The sequence below is a fragment of the Phyllopteryx taeniolatus genome, chromosome 22 (assembly GCF_024500385.1).
Source record: "Phyllopteryx taeniolatus isolate TA_2022b chromosome 22, UOR_Ptae_1.2, whole genome shotgun sequence".
Taxonomy (NCBI): domain Eukaryota; kingdom Metazoa; phylum Chordata; class Actinopteri; order Syngnathiformes; family Syngnathidae; genus Phyllopteryx; species Phyllopteryx taeniolatus.
In genome coordinates this window covers 3,712,467-3,734,098 of record NC_084523.1, presented here as the reverse complement: position 1 = coordinate 3,734,098, position 21,632 = coordinate 3,712,467, and the positions used below count along the sequence as shown (strand labels likewise).

The 21,632-nt window shown below is 42.6% G+C and overlaps 1 protein-coding gene across 5 annotated transcripts in view; it reads left to right on the top strand.

The window, feature by feature from the left end:
• The first annotated feature begins 252 nt into the window (after positions 1–252).
• LOC133472124 (chemokine-like protein TAFA-2) overlaps positions 253–21,632 on the top strand; it is a 34,513-nt gene continuing 13,133 nt past the window's right edge. The window contains exons 1-2 of one of the 5 annotated variants that reach the window (XM_061762518.1): positions 253–756; positions 12,908–13,006. In XM_061762518.1, coding sequence (XP_061618502.1) covers positions 12,972–13,006 — 35 coding nt within the window. In that variant the 5' untranslated portion in view covers positions 253–756; positions 12,908–12,971. The remainder of the gene's footprint in view (positions 757–12,907; positions 13,007–21,632) is intronic. The other 4 variants (XM_061762517.1, XM_061762521.1, XM_061762520.1 and 1 more) reach the window with 4 other exon arrangements.

Here is a 21,632-nt window from a genome sequence, read left to right as displayed (position 1 = left end):
TTGTAATTTATACGCTCTCCACGTGAGGGCACTAGTGTACAACTTAATGTGAAGCTTTTTTTTTAATTTAATTTTACAGGAAATAAAACGGTAAATAACGCATTAAATTGTTGGAATATGGTAAATGATTGAAGTTAAATGCATGCAATTTTTAAGTGATTCTCAATTTGCTAAGGTTGATTCAAATACAAGTAAAAAAAAATTTTTTTTAAATTAATAACCATTTATACGTGAGGATCACTTCTTAATTCGGTTTTCACAATGAATTTGGTCACGTTAAAATCGAAGGGGGAAAAAAAAATAAAAAAATCGGAACACTACATGACGCTGCGCTGCAGTCCGATTACGCGGCGCTCCAGAGTGGTGATAAAAGTTGGTGCGCGCACAGTGGAGCTGTCAGACTGAGCCCAGACGCGGCTCAAGCAACGACCGGATTCCTTCGTGACTCACCGGGAGCGAGGAGACCACACGTGCATCCCAAACCACTCAGGAACTGTTACAAGGACGCACCGTAAGGAGTCCTCCTCCACCTGATTTTGAACCAGTGGGATATTACAGAAGATACCCGAGTCGAATTTGATCTTAAGGGTGGATGAGATGCCGTCAGTGATGCGTTAAAGGACCAATAATCAGTGCTGATAAGAAGCCGTTCCTAGCTTTTACGCACGTCTCCAGATTTGAAATCCTGGATGTTAGCAGCCCACCTGATGGTTTAAAGGGGTGTTCATGCGTGGGAAGGGAGTGGGACACTTCCAGGTAAGAGCCATTGACTTTTCCTCTGCCTCGTGCACTTTGCATTGCATGCCTGTGCGCGCGCGCGACACCTCTTATCTAAATCAATACTGAAACAATTCCCACCAAAATGAGCGTTTGACTGCCTAGCCACAGAGAGAACAATCAATTATTCTGCAATTTATTAGTGGGAATTGACTTTTTTCCCCCCTCTCCCTCAACAAACAGATGATTTATTTATGGCAAACCTCACGCTTAACTTGCTTGCTCACAATGCAAACTTCTTAGATATAGTTATACAAATGCAGCAGGTCTCCTGGGCAAATTTCACACTAAATAAAAAAGTAGATTCATTCTAGAACACTGCGGAGTTCAATCAAATTCCTGTTGAGTATTTTGCAGGCGTGTCAGTATGTTGGCTGGTGTAGATGCATTTGAACTGTGATTGAATGATTTCACCTCCAGTCCAGTGTTTGCTCGCCTGTAGCAAATATGAGTCCTCTGATGATGAAACGCAGTGGCTGCTGCAGCTGCTATACAGCACTTGCTGCCACACATATAATGGCCATGATAAATAACAGGAGGGAGCAAATGAAAAGAGAGGAAGAGCGAGAGAGACACCGGGCGGGAATAGGGACAATATGTATCCAGGCAACTATAAAGTCATATTAGTGAAGGGGCTTTAAAGCCTTGCATGCAATCCAATCTCCCACAATTATGCTCTTGGCTATTGGACAAGCTGCTTTGAATGACAAGCACATGGAAACACGTGTAATATTCTTTCGCATCTGCCCATTTGATTGGTATAACCGTAAACAATATGCTCACCTTCACATTCAGTTCAATTAGTTAAAAGCTAATGAAGACTCATATCTATTAAAAAAAAAAAAAAAACAAAAAACATATGAACAAAAGTAATGAATTTTCTTTTATTATTTTTTAAAAATATATAATGTGATTATTATTGTGGCCTCCATCCATTCATTTTCTTTAACACTTTTTCTCGTTAGGGTCATGGGTGAAGCTGAAGCCTATCCTGATCGCTAGCTAATTGCGGGAAAACCCAGAATTATTATTTTTTTTTCATTTGAATGTCATTGAATTTGTAAGGCAGACAAAACAAATGTCATCACATCCTATCGGAAGAGCGCCATGTTGAGGTGTCAACTCCTGTGACCGATGTGGGAGATCATCAGGTATGCAGCAGAAAACAACCCAATTGAACTTATTTACTGCCAAAAATATTATTTCGTATGGCCACCTGTTGCCATTCATATGACAGAAAAAGCCATAACAGGCACACACTGAGTAAGTAAATGTGTTTCAATTGAGATGATCAATATTTAAGCATACCGTACTTTTTGTGACATTCTTCATTCTTTAGCGCTGGGCCGTGAGATTTTTATCAGGTAAAATCTGTACTTTGGCTCAATATAGGTTGGGCAATATTTGGGCAACACTGCGGTAAACTCATAAAAATTCATGAATCTAGACCCCCGAGTTCCTCCTGAATGTGTTGGACAATTCCAAACTTGCAAATCTGTGGCCAGGTGTCCCAAAATGATGTGTGTACTATTGCCAGAGCACAACTGGCATTCCTGGCAAGTATCAATTAGCCGGAAACGTGGAATTAGTCACAGCTCCTTCACTGTGAATGATGAGGGTTTGAACGCCGCGGGCTCAATGCCTCGGGTCACGCTGGTCCTCCTCCAGCTGGACGACACCAGCCAATGTCACCTTATTTTTCTGGCACGCCTTGCAAACTGGTCGCCATCGATACCAATGACGACGCCGCTTCATGGTCAGCCACTCCGAGCCAACTGGGCTGAAAAACGCAGTTTGTGAACAGCTGTGGCGAGCAACAGTCTTTAGAATTTGTCCACTCTGACCTCTAAGGGCCCAAAAGAGTGCTGCCCACTAAATTTTCGACACTTTTTTGGACCAGTCTCTGCGAGCAATAGAGATGGTCATGTGTGGAAAATCCTATTAGATCATCTGTTTCTAGAATACTGGCAACCAGTGCTGCTTTCAAAGTCAATTCAATCATCTTTCTCATTTTACGCTCGGTTTGCAACAGTGTCTACAAGATCAGTCTAAACTACTAATTTACATTCATAGTCCCTTGGCAGCAGACACTAAAATATACATAAACAATCCAACATTTCATCTAAGATGAAATGTGCTGTAACAATGTGAATGCCAGCTGAAAAATGTGCCAAACACAAGGAGTTGGTTGATTAGATATTGTGGTCCCTTGTGTGACCAGACTTATGAGTTTAAAAAAAAAGGAAAAAAAAAAGAGCCATCGTTCAGATGATTTTTTTTGTATCAAATCTAAGTTTGATAGTGGAAGTTTCCTGTCAAACTAAACATAAAACAAAGATACTTACACATTGCATAATTAAAACCACATAGCATTACCCTAGGAAAGTCTCTTTATCTTAATGCTAACAAACAATGTGAAACGCCACAGACGGGCTAACGGATAGCAACGGATATTTGAACAAATGGTGGAACAACGCCTGGAGACAAATAATACAACAATACTGGTGTGGTCTGGTGTGTGGCCAAGGCGCACACACCAGAAGAAGCAGCACAATGGCCATTGAATTGAAGCAAAACGTGGCAAAAACCATTTCATTCTTTACATCTGATTTAATTATGTCACTACTGTAAAGTACAATTCTACAGTACTATTTTATTATTAATCATGTTAAAAAACACCACTGTATTTAACAGCACCCAATCATATTGCTTAGTGAATAAAATAATTACTTCTCAGTATTAAATTAGGAGTGCAGTGCATCATGAAGCCAACAATTACTACATTGTTTTAACTCATGTGCTATTTGGAGCCTGTATATTAAAAGATGTCGTAAATGTCTATATTTATTTTGCGGCGACACACACCTTCGGAGTCAGTTCAGCCACAAGAACAAGAGTAGAATTTGGAGGTCTGATATGCGCCCGCTGTGCGTGTGTTTGATGTAAGGCCTTCGTCGCCCCCACCGCCGCCACCAATCCACGCTCTTCCACATTCCGTTTGATCTGGAGCGCGCCGCCATCTCCCTCCGTTTCATTCCAAGTAAAACCTAATTCAGCAGCAGCTAAATAAACTGCAAGCTTGGGAGGAATAGTCAAATGAGCACCAAGTCTATCCACACGCGCAGTTGGACCTTGCATGTGACAAATGAAATGACTTTCGAACAATAGCAGGTAAACAGGATATTGATCCCAGATAGTTTTGGTACGGGAAGGCTTTGCCCAAACTCCCACAGCCAGTGAAATCAAACGGAAAGAGGAGAGCTGTCCAGTGAACTGCTTGCAGTTTTCCCCTGCGACTACTCAACTGAAAACACCTCGCGTGTAAGATATGTGAAGAGTGAGGGAAGCCGGAAGCGGACCAGTCTTCCACCTCCTTATCTCACTTTGCATCAAAATGGATCACTTTCAGCGACAGGAGGGACGTTTGCAAAAGTAGCGGAGGATTATGGGATGGTAACATCACAAAAAAGTATGTTTAAACAACACGGACTCATCTAGAGTATATAGAGTTAAAAGTTTTTAACTATATGCTGCGTCGACATTTATTGCCTTTTACCTTTATTGTTTTGAATTGTGTTTTCTGTAAAAAAAAATTAAAAAAAAAAGTGTGAAAATTACATATTTCATATGGACTTCTACGAACGACCCTTTTTTTTTAAAATCAAAAACTGAACTTGCTGACAACAAGATCTGAATTTAATGATTACCATGAACAAGTTCAACCTTTATATTTTATGGAGCACTTTACGAAAGGCTTTTTGACCCTATAAGGTCAAGTTCCAAAAGTGGAGTTACTTTTAGGCTGTGGCTCGATAATACCGTGCCAAATTGATTTGTTTGCCTATCCAGCTGCGCTCAGTTTGGATTGACTCTGTCAGAGAAGGATTAAGCTGTACTCGTGTGGCGGTTATTGCTATTGTGTGCTGCATTTATCCAGGTAAGGCAAATTCTTATTTGCAATGCCTCAAATGCAAATACACAGACAACAAACTGTACAGTGTGAGATTGGGAATGATGAGCTTAAAACACTCACTGGGACAGAGAGTGAGGGTGGTGGTGTGCATGGTGAACAGAGAGCGAAAATAAGGTGGGGGTCTCACAAATGAGTGTTTTATAGATAAAAACGGACCAGTGAAGAAAGGTGGAGTCAGTCACATCATACACGTCAGGACTAAGTATGTAAGTAGCTTCAGATGAAGTTGGTAACTAGATACCAAACACGGAGGAGAAGAGAGGCGTAGGTAATTAAGCAAAGCGTGTCAGGTCAGAATGGCGATGCTGTCATCTCGTAGTTAAACAGCTGATGAATGAGCCCGCAGCGACGTTGTGTTCCATCAACACAGCCAATTAAGGCAAAAGACTGTAATAAATCGGATCATCGTGAGCAGCTATGATTCCGTAACAGTGGCAAAATCCTGTGAGAGTGTGTTTGGATTCTTTATAACTCGTCTTCAGAATATGATGGGATGCGTTACACCTGTCTGTCTGTACCCAGCTGGAAACCCACTTTGATGCACAGATGTGAGCACCCCTACAAAGAACCGCTGGCTCATGAGAAGTGAATGATGAACATTTGGTTTATTCTTCAGAGTCTAAATGAAGTATCTTTCGAGGCCCCGGCCTGACAATATTTATGTATGACGCTGTTTAAATATTAATTTTAACTGTGTTTGTGATGTGGGAAACATACAGCTTGTGTATGTTTCCCCCTCCGGCTGAATTTTGCTACCCCCTGCACACGTGATTGCGCTGAGCTGTGCGCCTCGCTGGGTGCGCTCAGCCCGCCCCCCCCGCAGGCGGGCGGGCGGTGGGTAACCTAAAGACTTGACACAGGCCGCCTGTGGCTTCCAGTCTGACCACGCTCCCCCACTTATCTGGAAAATAAGCCATTTTAATTGCTTACACACAGAGCCCTATCAGGCCATGTAGTGAGCACAGAGATAAGGGTTACACCGAATCGGGCATTAGTAACAGGATGAGAGGACCGCAGAAAAACAGAGCTGCGGGGTCCCCAGAGGAGCAGGAGTCAGGAAATAGCCATCGCCATCATATTAATTTCAAACCCGAGCTGCGATCTAGTTTACCGTCAAGGCACGGCAGACTGCTGTCGTCCCCCTAAATTCAGTTACTTTTAATGACGTCTGTAGAAGGTGATGAGCAAACTGCAAGGGGAGAAACTGTAAAATGATGCAGGTTATTGGGCTGAAAATAACCCTGACGATCGTCAAAGAGAAGAATGTGCTCGCTATTAATCTTGAATCCTAATTAATCCCGCCACGGGGAGCGTGCCATGCTGACACTGAGGCAGAAATAATACCGCAAGGACACACAACATCTTTTTACCCCAGATGACACAAGATGAGTCATTGTGTCGTAGTGTAAAGTCATTTGTTGAGCATTTAGCAGGAGTACACAAAAACATGTGAATGATGCGAATGATGAAGGATTATTTCATTTCATTTCAAGGGATTTGCAGATATGGGTGTATCTGCAAAGATGCACAATTCAGCACAGATCCAACTTAGTTTTGTCCAGCCTCGGCCATGTAAAAGCCGCACGTTGGCATTTTAACATTATTTTAAGTCAACACACAATATTGCCACCGACTGCTTGCAAAGGTTTTGGGGACGGCTGGAGTATCTCACTGTGTATTGTTTCGACCCGAGCGCCCCGCATGAAGAGCTGGTGAGCACAGTGGCTGAGTAAATGTCAGCTCCACTCGGCTTCTAATGAGACCAGAGACTAAGAAGAGCGCTGACACCATCATAGGCTCGGTGGTGAGAGGCTCATTTACATTCTGCCAGCCGACAGCCGGAGTTATGAAGGGCAGAGAGAGATGGGAGGGAACAGGGCTGGGAAAACACATTTGCTTTTGGCCTGCGGACGTTTTGTGTTTGGTTTTGTCAGACCCACAGTGGTCAGAGCGGTGGCTTTGCGTATGGTTAAAGGGGCGCACATTGATATTCTTATATCGGCACCCCAAAAAAATAAATAAATGTTGACCTTGATGGCTGTCATATTAGTGCCTTCAAAATGACCTAATTACCTAAGACATGCCTACTACTTTGGTACAGTGGGTAGAACAAGTCTACACACCCCATGTTCAAATGCCATATAAAAAAATGAGACCAAGGCAAATCATTTCAAAACGTTTTCCACTATTAAGGTCGCGTGTAACCCATGCAAACAAAGTAATCATTTTGAGAGCGGAAGTAAAAAATGCAGATTATACCTGGGATGTGGCTGTGTTCAGAATTCAAACTGATGTTTTTCAGATGTTCTGGGAGGCTTTTTTTGTGCTTTCTAGCAGAAAGACACACTGACTATTTCGAACTGTTCATCATTCCATCCACATGGTCTAGGGCTGAAGAAAAACAGCCCTAAAGCACCGTGCTTTACTGTAGGTATGGGAATCTTTTGTGTTTACGCCAAACAACCCTTTTGAAATTGTGGCCGAAAAGTTCAACCTTGGTTTCATCGAACCATAACAGAATCTCCTAAACACATGTGAAAATGTGCTTTTGGGCTGGAACTGGGGCCTTAGTCAAGAAGGAAAAAATGATGAACAGATCCAAACTCCAGTCAGTGTCAGCAAAAGAACGCCAAGCTTCTACTATGTATTTTATTTTTAAGTGCAAATTTGTGCATCACTGTGTCAAAAATGTAATAAAATGGCTAACAGGAATGTAGTCATTGGTATTTGTACAGGTTGTGAGCAGTGATATGAAAAAAAAAAAATAAAAAATAAAAAATAATAATAATAATTATCATTTGTAAGCCATTTATTTTTAAGGCCTAGCGCACACCAAGCAACAATAAATGAGAGCGTGGATATTTTGAGAGGCTGCTGCTAATTAACCGACTGCACCAATGCATTTCAGCGACAGACATGCTCCGCTTTGCTTTTTAGCCACATGTATTTATTAAATTATAATTATAGTTCATTATTATTGTAAAACAATATGTATATATATATATATATATATATATATTGCAATTTTGCGACGCCGTTCGCCGGCGATTTCAAATTTGATATCGCAGCAAAACCAGACGACCGGCCGCTCATTAAAACGAGTGGCTGGACCTCGCACACAGCTCGGACGGTTTCACCCGCGTCGCTCTGTGTGCGGCGGGCCCAAGTGTAATGAGTTTGAAATGTTTTGGGATCATAATTTGATGTACGTTTAGCGTTGAAACTGTATAGGTATGATGGAAACATTGCGGGGCATCTAGGTTGTATGCAGCAAAAGCAATCAATTCCTGGATAAAAAGCAATGCTTCAGGAAAATTTGTCCTGTATGGATGTGACTGTAGGGATGGGCCATGCTACCTTCCACTACTTCCGTCGCGCTTCAGCAGGAGAGTTCTTGTTTGATCGCCGTGGCGAGCCGAAAATTTAATTTTCACTCTCTGTCAAGGACACTTGGAAAATCACGTTCTCCAATAGTCAACTTGAACGAGTCGAAGGCCGGGCAACCAATTACGCTGCAAGCTCGAGGTGCAGGCAGCTAATTATAAAAACCTGGAGTGAAGAAACACTCGTGTTGGGCAGACGATGCATCCTCCATGTCATTCATCCGTGTGACTGTTAACACCACTATTTTAAAGACATTGCTGAATGTGCGCCTTGGTTGAGTTTCTAAAATTGCCAGACTATTAGCGAAGGCAACGTGTTGCTAATTCTACCTTTATGTAGGACTCCATAGCTATCAAACAGTTGCACTGTGTGAAAATGAAAGGGCACATTTATTGAGCCTTATTAGGGAACACTCGGCGCATTATGCGCAAACATTTCTTTCAGTGAGATAACCATGAAACACTGCAACTTCACAAGTCTCCTAAAAGTGCTCATTGTGCAGTAATAAGGCACCATTTTGGAATGCAATCACTTGTGGGCAAGCGGCCGTAACAGTTTGCATATCGTATTGTGCTAATTGCGCTGTTCAACTCTCAGACTTTTAGGGGGCCGAAATGGACAGAATGAAGTGTACTTTAAACTTTGTGACTAATAGACCTGAAAGTTGAACTTTCTTGAGCTTTAAACTGTTGTCAGAAAATTGGCCAGAAAGTTAAGCAGTATATGAACTTTATGCTGACATTTTAAAGTGGTTGGAGAAGGATTCCTGTTGAAACCTGCTAGTTAGGTCGCAGCGGTTGGAAAGTAGGGTTAGGTTAGGTGGCATATTAAAATGTCCACTACTGTTTAGTAATCGCAGAGTAACAAGGATAGTATCAATACAGCAGCTGTGAGATAAACGATATATATTGGAAGAAGACCAGCTGCAATCACCACAACCTCTCTATAACTGAATAAGACTCTGCTTAGTGGAAATATACTTTTAAATTATGTTTGTCAGTACTTGATTTATTAAAATGATGAGAGATCATCAGGTGTGCTGATGGAAATGATTACATTTCACTTAATTTGTCCGATGATTGTTATTTATTGACTTTAAATAGTACATCTTTATTCATACATCTATGCTCTTCCACTAGATTGCAGAAGGTACACAATTAAGACTGCTGTGGCTTACTGAGCAATTGTGACCGGGTCCTTCATGAGGATCCATACGTCTGCATATTAGACTGCCCCCAGAAGGAGCAGCACAATGTCCATTGAATTGAAACCAAAAACGTGGCAAAAACGGTTTAATTCTTTACATTGTGTTTAATTATGTCATTACTGTATGTTTTCATAAAGTACAATTGTATAGCGTGCTTGTCTTTTTTTTTTTTTAATGAAATAACATGTTTTGGGGGGAGGGAGGCTGGAACAGACTAATGGCATTTCGATTCATTTCAATGTGGAAAGACGATTTGCGATACGAAGGTTTTCAGTTACGAACGTGTTCATAGAATTAATTTACCTTGGATGCCAAGGCACCACTGTCCTTTTTGTGGCATTTTTTTCAAATGTAAAATATGTGCTTTGGCTCAATAAAGCATTGTATTAAAACAAAGTAATTACCAGTGGCTCTTGCTATGACTGTCAAAATGAGCTTTGTAGAAGAAGTAAGACCTCATATCTCCGCTCAGTAACTATTAAGCTCAGGCTGGAGTTTTCAAGGACAGACATTTCACACCTGTTGATGTATTGTTGGCTTATGGAACCTGATCCTGTTATCTACTTTGTGCAATGAGGCAGCAAAACCCTGCACACACTGGCTTGTACACACTTCCATCCATTTTTACTCTAAAGCGAACCAAGCAAGGTCTAAAGGGTCACAGGGAAATGGAGCCTATCGCTGCTTTCAGCGGGAGAGCGAGAGAGAGAGAGACAGAGAGAGAGAGAGAGAGAGAGAGAGAGAGGCCTTTTCTGGCTGGCAGTTTTAAAACCCTGGACCAGTCTTGCTTCGAGCTGGAGTGCTACCCACTTCAACACCGTGCCACCTATTATGCTATTTGTGTAACCTCATATTTACGACAATGATTTAACAGCCCGCTAAACCTCGGGGGGGATACAGGACCTTTAATGCCAACATTTCAAGGGACGTGCGGTTGGAGTTTTAGCAAATCCGAGGAGTCATGTTTGCTGTGGAGCTTTTTAAAGGGGGAATTCTGAGTGATAGTAATGAGGTCCAGCAGGCAGAAGCGCGGCGGTCGGCGTCGGCGTGTCACCCAATTATCCGCCGGCACCTGTCGAAATCGGCCGCGGCTCCGCGTAGTGACGGCGCGCGTGCGGTCTCACCCCACCCCTGGCTCTCAACGCTCCGTCCTCTGCTTTACTACGATGAGGGGGTGTCACTCGGGCACCATATCTCTTCTTCCTATACCCATGCATGTATACTTTAGGTAAAGACATCCTTCGAAAACAAAACGGCATTTATTAAAAAAACTAAAATTACACTGCCCAAAGGCTTCTCACTTTCCTTTCATGCTTATTATCGAGGCCGTTCAACTGCACCGCATTATCCCGAGAGCCATTTTTCATTACTGTTGCCACCCCATTTGAGGTTTGAGTAATAGTCCAGTATAAAACAGTCCAATACAAAGGCACACTCCATTTTATGACCTCAGTCAGAAACCCGGCGCGCTGATTAACACTGAAAGGCCGCGCTGTGTTGAACGAGAAGTTGCAATTGCATCCCGGCATTCGGGTTAAAAAGTGTTGAATGCCTATTTTGAACTGACATCTGAAAGGAGAAAATTATACAGACCTCCACCAAGGTCAATATGCCAATTTTCTCATCGAACATATGTCACCCCATAATTCACACTATTATGACAGAGTACAGAGTATACAGTATGCAACCTGTGGCCATCATGCATAGACATTTTATGAGCAAGACAACATGAAAACGTGAAAATGTTGTCTCTCTCTCTCTCTCTCTCAGAGATTGACCATGCATGACGGCAACAGATCGTATACTGTTCCATTGCAGAAGGTCAGATCGTTGCACACAAGTATACATAGTGAATCCCCAGAAAATGAAAAAGGATGAAAGTTCTATCCCACGAACAAAATTGCATCAGTCTTCATCGGATACGGGGAAATAGACTCGGCAATTATGTTGGTTAACTATACATTCATGAATACTTAATGTTCATATTCAAACTGATAGCCATCCTAAATATATCCACATACAGTCCATAGCCAAATTGATATGTGATGTAATAAGCAATGTTAAAGGTAATAAAGCGTCTTTCTTCGGCTCGGCAATGCAATTACATCGGAGCAGGTAATCAATTCTCAGACAGCGTAACATCACAATATTACGAGGTGCTATTAAATCTGCATATTGCGAAGAGGCAAAAAGTAATAATGAGGTGATCCGTTAATACGGGCCAATAAAGGTAAACACTGCGCCGTTTTAAATAAGCTATGACATCCGATAGAGCATTTGAATTCATCATTTTCAATAAAACGTTTGTCTTCATGTGTGAACGCAATGAGATGAACCTAAATAATGTTGAACGGAATTGGGACGGGTTATGAAAACGTCCTCACACCCTCCTCATGCATCATTTTTAGCAGCCGTGATATTATCCATTTAATTGGCATTTATGCTGCTGCTAATCTCAGCCTGAATCCCACCCTGAATCATCTGCAGCGGGAGTCTCCAAACGAGGAAGCATACAGTATTTTCGCATTCATTCTCATATATTACATTTCCTCGGCAAAAGAAGGACCGCGGCCAATGTGTTGTTATCCACGCGCAATCTGCTTCAGCCATCTTAGCCAGGCCTGTGGATCCATTAGCCCCGTCTCATTTGCGAGGAGCACTGCCAGCCCATTAGTTCTGATATGCTCTGCTAGATTTCCATGTCCTTCCATTTCAGCAACTTTGGCAAGAAAATGGGAAAAGTTGAGGATTAATTCAAACTAATCCCCCATTTTTCTATTGGTTTTAATTACTTGTTCTGGCCTCTGACACCCTGAATGGTCAGCAGCAATAGGTTGACTTTGGATAGCAACCACGCGGGCAAATAAAAAAGGCTCGAAGACAGTCAAACCTGTCTTTGTGGCTGAAGGGGGACCAACAACACTTTGGATTTCCTTTCTCCCTCTCCAAACAAACATACACTCGCTATTCATCTGAATGTGTTTGTCTCCTGACTGACTCTGGCACTCATATTGCCTCTTATCCCCTTTCGGTGGATTTTCCCTCCCACTGCCAATGAGTGTTCCAATTTTCCTGGCACTTTACTTCCATTTAACGCTCACTGCTCATTATAAACAGACCACCTTCACGCCGTGATAGGTCCCAGTCCGATCCCGCCTCACACATCGAGGGGGCCGCAGTTCCTGTTGCGTACCTTCAGCTCAATTCTGTTTTTCTTTGCTATTTCCCGAGAAGATTGAACGTGACCGTGGAAATATGGGCTCCGAGGAGGTTTGCGAAGACCTTCGCCCTCCTTTCTACTTCCGTCACGTACGAATGTGACCGCTGAGGCATAGCAGCCTTTTCATAGTGCTAATGTCCGAAGCGGGCCCGAACGACCTCAATGAAAGCAATCTAATATCACAAATTAGCCTGTCACTTAGCCGGGATTATAACTCCCGTGAGGGCCACTGCTGAAATAACTTGAGCCTTGTTGCTCAGTCATGTAAAACAGAGGAGAGGGATGCAATTGAATATTTAATCAAACAAAACTGAATGTAATTAAATTGATCCCCTCACTTTCTCAGCCTCTGGCTCCGACCACTTTGGCCCAGGAAGAAGCCTTGTTGGGGAAAACGCGATGCCAGTGTGATGGACACGTGCGAGTGGCGATCAGAGGACACCAGGTGCGGATGATTTGCGAGTCGTGTCGGCCGAGCTTGTCAGTCGTGACCGTCGCTCGTGTTGTACAAAGCAGACGCCCAAGGATATAAATACAACATTTGTACAAGGGCTGGAGATCCGTTACGATCAACCAGCTGCGCCTAATCTAGCCACTGTCTTTAAACACACACAAGCTGAAACGATGTGCGAACTCATTTCCTTCAGTTGTTTTACTGTGGTGGGTTTTACTTGGAAGCACATTTAGCCACCTTGCAGTGGTTAAAGTGGACTTTCACCATTTGCCCACAATGCTCCGTGTTACTTGCTAACGGACGAACTAACGGCTGTTATGGAGACGATCTCACTAGCCTGGAGACTAGTTTACGACCTGATGGCGACTCGAGTCTCCGCTGGTTGCGGAGATGTCTCTGCGGCGTCTCCTGGAGACGAGCCGGGATGCGGTAAATTCTAACATTTAACAACCTCGCATCTCCGAAACCATCACTTTTCAGGAAACCAAAAAAAACAAACAAAAAACAACATGTTTGTTGAGGCGTTAATATTCCATTGTCCAAGAAAGCGAGCCATTTTCAACACTTTAGATTGGTCAGCAAAATTAACAGACCCTTGTAGGGACTGACCAATAGTATTGTTTTGTGAAAAAATAGGAAACAGACCAAATTTGGACATGGGAGGTTTTGGCACAGACGCCAGCGATATATAATATCGTATAACTATATTTTGTGAAGCTTGCATGTGGTGTTTAGGTTTAATTTTGGAGTTTCCAGCACTAAAGATGATGCCTTATTGGCTATACTTGGCTTGGTTTTGAAAGGTGCTGCGTCAACTCAGTCGGGATGTTGAATTGCAAAAGTTTATGAAAGGCTGATTTTTCAATCAAAATGTAGTTGTACCAGTTATCTGTTGTCTGCAACACACATTTTGGCTTAAATATGATTGAAAATCAATCCCTGCTCCTGACGTAGGGCAATCATCTCTGAGAAACTTTAAAGACCAATGAACAGCGCGTCTATCGATCACACGAGTGACATTTCAAGCAACTTTCAGTGAACTTTTCCGTTGAGTAGTTTTTCCTTGAAGAGGCACACACACACGCATTGACATTTCAACTTCCTTTCTAACCTCCTTAGTGATTCCTTTAATTACTTCTGCAACTTCGACTCACTGTTCGAAAATGTTCCCAGTGCAAAATTCAAGCACTGAGCACACATACATTAACGGATACCTTCAAATCATTGCAACTTTCAAACATAAAACCTGACTTTGCTGCATGGCCTGATGTTTTTCTACTGCTGTGACAGTACAAATTGGCCTCTTTGCTTATTTATTTATTTTTTTAGCGGGAGAAAGACGCTGCTTGTCTCTACAGCTCATATCTTAGATCACTGTGGGTTTTTGCAGTAAAATGAAAATATCCAGACAGAATGTCATTGAGTACAAAGACAACACAGAATTTATGTTGCTGTCTCAGAAGCATTTACGCTCATCTTTTGAGATCTCGTGTTCAGCTTCTATAGTAGTAATATACTGTACATACTGTGCGTGGCATATACTGTACGTCCTTGTCAAATCGACCTGAGCGGGAGACATCAGACTTGGCATTTGGTGATGATAATTGGCGAACAGAGATAGCATAGCTTATGAGCTAATTACAGAACGTCATAATTGCCTGTCAACGTCTCTCCTGTTGTCGCCGTGGCACAGCGAGGTTTCATTGCACACCTTAAAATAGATTTCCCTTGTGCCCCAAAACCTCACGCTTCACCTTTTCTTCTCATCAATGCACGCGACAGCCGGCGCACTGCACTCCCTACGCGGCCCCTCTTTCCTTCCATTTATTGGCTGCAGTAATCCAATGTGGCAATTCTGGGCGTTCCGATCATACAGACTGAAAGTGCACTATAAGGCTAAACACGGAGAGCTCATCGTGCCGTCATCAAAACAAAAGGTAAATGACACTTTATGCTGAATGGAAGGTTCCTATTTGAAGCAGAGTTGCACGTCACCGTGTCCAAATCACAGACACAATTAGGCCATAATTTGATGTGAGCTTATTGGTCCCACAGTGTTGGAGTCCACAACCTCAAAAATTACACAACAAGTAAAAATAAAGTCACAGCGCTTGCTTGTATGAGTGGAAAAAAAGTCCAACGGAAATGCTTCATTTAAGTACCTTCCAACATAAATTTCTTTTCCTCGACCTTGTTAAGAATATAAAATCCTATGAAACAATGTATTTTTCTTCTACACATGGATTGAAATCAAATCCGAGTGTCCGGCTGACCAATCCACACCGCACTAAATTTTATTTTCCATAAATCATTTCTGTATCATCCATCCATTCAACATAGTGTCCTTCCGTTTGTCAGAAGGACAAAGTGACAGCACAAAGTGATTGTTTTTCCTTTTTTTCCCCCCCCTTCAATGGAGATGACAAAACACCGCTCTTCCTTCACAGAAATGTCTGTGAGAAATTGACAACAGTCCATTTGGGTGTTGCAGTTAACTCCTATTGCTCTTCAAATTTTCACTTTGTTTTGTCCTCCAAGGTGGTAGGAGAGCCCGACATTTCAGGTTTATTTTAGACTTTGGAGTACAGTAGTTTAACCGCATTGTTTTGTTCTTTGTGCCAACAGCTACCTTATTGCCATCCATTGAAACGCAGCCAGTGTATTCTGTAGGAACACCCCCTTCTGTTGCATTTTAAGTAGGAGACAGTTGTGCAAAGATATTAGGATTGAAGGGAACTCAAACGTGGGGACCGTTTGACTGTTGTGGTTTAGACGAGGGCGACCTCTCAGCTAGCGTCTGGCTGTTTCATTACGGAAGGTCGCCTTGGTGGTTAAACTCTCAGAAAGGGCACGCAGCACCGGTGTCAGGTGACAGCTTCTTCGGCCAAATGGGACTGCAATTAATTTTCCTCTCATATGCGGTGAAGTGGAGGGATGGGGGGGGGGGGGGGGGGGGGGGGGGGGGGGATGGGGGGGGGGGGCACTATTGCCTCAGAGGGAAGGCACAGCCAAGTTATTTTAGCCTAGGGATATCTTTGTGATAGTCCCCAAACGTGTATGATAGATTAACTTCATCTAAATGGTCTCTATATTGTATGTGACTATTTGTCGTGACTCAGACCATTGACATGAAACGCTACCGTGATATGATGGAGGAACATCCCGGAGGAGAAGCATTTGGTGCCAATATACGTTCAGAGATTCTTAAGAATGTGATATCGCCAATAAATGACCTGGCACACACATTCTAATGTTTTCTGTCTTTTCTTGCTGGTCTGTGGTAATAGTGACTATTTTGGCTTGCTCTAAAACGTTCCTATCCTCATTATTATCAGAACTGAAAACCGCTGAACTATGTACGTAAGTACTAAAAGATCGTCCTTGCAGCCCATCCATTCATTGGTTTGAGCTGTGATGCGTCTGAGCACTGATATGAACATTCATCCAAAAATAGTCAGTTCTGCGCCGCAGATCAGAAGTGAAGGCCCGAGGAGTCGTGTGAGCCTCTTTTGAGTCTACTGCGCCCCTCTTGCCGCAGTTGCCGAGCGTCCCTGCGGCCTGATGTGTAATGATTTGATTAGCAAGCCATCAGAACAATGTGCTAAAGCATTGCTCCTTTTATAGACTGGAGGTCATGCTTCAGAAACCGCCATGACAGCTGTCTTGTCGGGTGATCGCAGCGAGCCGACACGGATTTGGCGCCGACGGCCTTCGCAGAGGCGAGCGACAAAGCGGCGGGCCGTTGTCTGCGGTGACGGGGTTGAGCGCTTCCCTCCGCAACTGTCAGATGGGAACATCTGTGTTTTGGCAAATGAGCCATGTTTGTTCTCAGATGGAGCAATCGGCTCTGCGCAGCCGTCCGAGGTGACAGTCTCAGTCACGCTCAGAGTAAAGAGTGAGATAGAAGACGGAAGGGAAAGAGGGGGGATAAATCCCTGTGTCGAATCCGACGGCAGAAAGCAAGAAAGCAAAGTCCAGCTTTTTCGGCTTCTGCACCCGCCCTGCAATCTCGGGGATACTGTGGATTACCGACTTGCCTTGCGCATTTTGAGCGTTTTGATCCCTTCCATTGAGAGGGAAAGCGAAAATTGAATCTTACACTTTTTAAAATGTTTACTGACTCGAGTCTAAAGCACACGGGGTTTACTAGTCAAGCTGATTCGCAAGCGCGATATTTCAAGAAAGCTTGTCATGCTTGGGAGAAAATATCACAAAAAAGAAGAGAGAAGGGAGCCCTACTTGGGTTCATGCTTGTCAAAGACGACACTCGGTCCAGAGGAAGCAAAACTCTTAGCAACTTTAACCTTCGCACGTAGAAAATACATTTGAATTTGCAGAGGAGGGTCGTAACGAGCTACATTTACGCCATTACCTTTAGTGCAGTAACATTTTGGATAAATGGTACTTGTCAGAGTAGTTTTAATGCAACATATATTTTCCTTGTACGTGAGTATTTTTGTTACGAAGAAACGCGAGTTTTACTCTGCAGGTATAAATTATTGCTTGTGCGATCCCTTTTGGCTTATCAGACAGAATTGTGTCTCATGACTCTGTTTCACCAAGCCAACGTAACTACTAACGAACTTTGACTCCATTTGACCAATCAAACGGAGCCAGGCAGTCACATGATGGCACAGTCTCTCCACGTGCCCCCGTACAGACATAAAGTTTTCAAAGTGACTCATTTACATAAAACGAGAGAAATACAATTTTATCTTGCAGATAGGCTCCAGCTGATAAGCTGTATAGAAAATGATTGGCTGGGCTACAAACAAATAACAGTTATGTCATGCGCCATCATCTGTGTCTGCCTAAAAATGTCAACATTTCAGCCTACAATGACTCCACTTTGAACTTGAGATACATACAAAATGCCGCCTTGGTTTGCGTTTGCAAAATGTAATGTTCTATGGAGTAAAACCAGCAGGTCGACCACAGCACAGGAATGCAAATCGCAGTTTGTTCCACTTTAGCGCTCCATTTTATTTCTTATTTTTTTTGCTGTAGAAAGGATTGTTCAAAAGGAGCCGTGAGAAAAGCAATCCGCAATGTAGTCACAGCACTAAAGATAAAGATCTAAGTCGGCAGAACTCGCGTTCCGTTTTTGAAAGACGTCAGCATTGCTGAGAAATGTGGCCGAATCCACGTCAAAATTCAATATCATCAAATTACATGTAATTGTACAGTATTAGTAATAATCCCTACCTAGTGAGCCCGATTGTGCTGTTTCGCATGCGCAAACAAAGAAAGTTACTTTAAGAGCTTTTTTTGGAGCTTAATATGTTGTTATGTTATTGGAAAAAGTGATATTAGAAATTGCATATTCCTATTTTTGTCTATTTGACATTCATGAACTATTTAAAAAAGGAAATAAATTACAAGTTACTCAGTACTTGGGTAGTTTTTTCACTGAATACTATGTCAAGTAATGATTTGAAGGGCTACATTTTACTTTTACTTGAGTCATGTTATTTATTCTAAAGTAACAGTACTGTTCCTTGAGTACAATTTTGGGCTAGTGTACCGACCTCTGCCGATTTGTGACGTTCATTAAAATCCACAATTAATACGTAAAGTATATAATACACTTTCTAGAATCCAACAACACACATTTGCCTTATCAGGCACTCCTAAAATAGCGACAAAAGATGGGTAAATGTCTTTGCAAACAACCAAAAGCAGGCAAAGGAATGAATTCCCCAGTTCCCTCATCCTTTGCGAACATCTACTATTTATAGGCCCAGGTCGAAAGAGTCTGTTTCTGGCTAATGAAAAACATCAGCGAAAGAAAATGTGTGACACAAATGGGACAACAACGAGGAAAGAGGTCACGGTTCTCAATTCGTTTTTTTTTCATCCAAACCAAACAGCTTCAACTCACTTCAGTCTTAATGGCACGTTCTCATTAATGTTTTAGTAGTCTACTTGTAGACTGCTCTCATTCTTGTAGACAACAGTGATTGTAGCAGATTTCCTCCTAATAATCATGGGAATGCGTTGTGCTTGGTCCACCGATGTCAAACTATGCGAAAAGCCTCGTTGTTCTGCTGCCATTCAAGTGGCGAAATGAAAGAGGGCGATCATAGTGTCGGTCAGACACAGCGACGTTTCCGCTTCATTCTGCATAAAACACATCACATCTTTGTCATGTTGAAAGGAAATCTGCCTACTACAATCATCTGTGGCAATAGGATAAAAGTCCAATCGCCACACGAATCTGAGCACATAAATGTACCGGCACTACAGAGGCAGCAGCAATAATAAAAGAAAACTGCATGATTCTCTGTGGAGGTGATGATTTGCATTTGAATGTTCCCTACAGCGCCGTTCACAATATAGTGCAAGGGGGATAATGTGCTTCTGCTGGCAACAGGAGGAATAAAACACTTACGATAATTATTCTTTTCATTGAATATATTGCAAGTTATTATTATTCCCTTTGTGTTCTTGTCAATCATCACGTTAAGTGCAATTTAGCTCCAAGAATATCAGGTTAATGGTGTTTTTTTTATTTCACACTGTTGGCAAGCATTGAAACCCTCCATCCCTTCAGCCATCCATTTTCTGTGCTTATACAATTGAGTAAGAAAATAAGTCCATTATAAAGCAATGAAGATCAAATCAAAAAGAGACTCCAGGATGCCAATTTTACACAAAATTATTCAAACCCATGTCTTACCCGTATGTGTGTATTTTACTGGTCTGTCTATCAAGTTCATTTTGAACGGCCTTTTATGTTAACTGTGTCCCATTAGATCCGCGATTGAGCTCAAGGACATCAGTAATTCATCAAGACTCCAATTAATTTCAAAGTTGCGGGTCTGATGTGAATCCAAGGATGGACTTTATAGTCGGGGTCACTTCTTGTTCGGTCCATCAATCTTTACAGGCAAATGTTTGCTGTTGTGTTTTTGGTTGTTGCCGCAATGGAAAAAAGCACTATTACAAGGTCGAGCTGCAAAGTGCCCGGAGCGCTTACAAATCCACAGCGACCGACGCCACCGCCGCCGCACCAGTGACGACGCAACACATTCAGGGACAATGGGAAGCCATTTGTAGAATTGTAGCCTTACTGTAGATAGCGGCCATCAAATGATGCCGCGCAGGCCTGTACTTTGTCACTGATGACCCTTTTTTCACACGAGCTCTCATTGACCGAGCGCCATTACCAGGCTGCAAAACACCGGCTATAAAGCTGTCCATGTGAAGGTGAATGTCAGCAGCCAAGCTGCTGGCACGCAGCTACCGGCTGTAGGTGGCCAATATGAAGCTATCTGAGCAAACAACATGGTTATGATCCCACTAAACATACTGCCTAAAGGAAAAGTTCTCCTCCGACACGGCAGCAGTGATGAGGAGCAAAGTATGTCGTTTGAAAATGACCAGAATGTTACCTTTCCAGCATGCCAACAAGCATGCTGAGATTCAGTATAAAAAAAAAGGAAGACCTTCAACAGAATCAATTTAGTGCAACAGGAAGGAGGACTGGAGAAGTTTAATACTGTTCGGAGTTTTTCATCTCGGGGGAAAATGAAGACAGTTCCCCCCCCCCCCCCACCCCCCCCCCAACTTCTGCCTCAATGCTTTTGTGCCCGGGCCCAGACAGCGCTTAAATGCATTGACCCACGTCAAGCAAACTTCATTTGTTGTCTTTCCATGTCATAACGACGGATATTTGCCTCCCGCTTCAGGAAACACTCGATTTCGGTGCCATTTTGACACAGTGTTCGATCGGGTGTCCAATGAGACGCATCAAAAATCAGCACAAAGACGCTCGCTCACTCGTCCAAAATAACTGTAATTAGCTATGTAAATAACATGAGAACCCCTCAGAGGTTTAGACAATCTATATGTCAATGAGCACGGCAAGATAAGAGGCAGGAGGCGGTAAGCAAGGCATAAACGCATCTTGTAACTTTGCACGCTCGCACCATTCGATACCGAGCCTCTTCCAGTAATTACTGTGCTGTTGCTGCATCCTTTTTTTTTCATGATTTTTTTGTGTATTTGAAACGTGATCGCTGTCTGTCAAAGGTTACACACGCCACATGGTTCATGTGCGGCGGCCCAACTCCACCACACTCAATTAGGAGGAAAATGGTACCGTGGCGGGACAGATTAAGCATACTGAAGTCTGGTGGGGCAGCATAAGGTCTTTACCTTCTGTTCACCTTCATTTGGTCACAGGAATTAATTATTTTAGGACACTACCCTGTCGGAGAAAGATCCTGAACGTCTTCTAAGAACAAATATCAATTTGGTACGAAGCTAGTTCCAGCCGGCCACAATACAGTATATATGGTCTATATTGTGTTTAACAATAATACTTAACTACATTTTCAATTTCATATGTACTGTTCCCGTGGCTAAAAAGCTAAGTGTGGAGTGTCTCTTTTGCTGTTTTTTTTAATAATATTTTTTTATAATGTTTGCCAGGGTAAACTACATTTTCCTTGACAATCGCACCATGTTGTTTGTGGTTCATTGAAAAATAAAAATACAGTACACTGTATATGGAGGCTCAAAATGTTGTTCCCCGATAAGAACACAAGGGGTTGCAGTTTTTCTGTTGCAACGAGGCGACATGAGCGCTCGGGTCACTTGCCCGACTGTAACG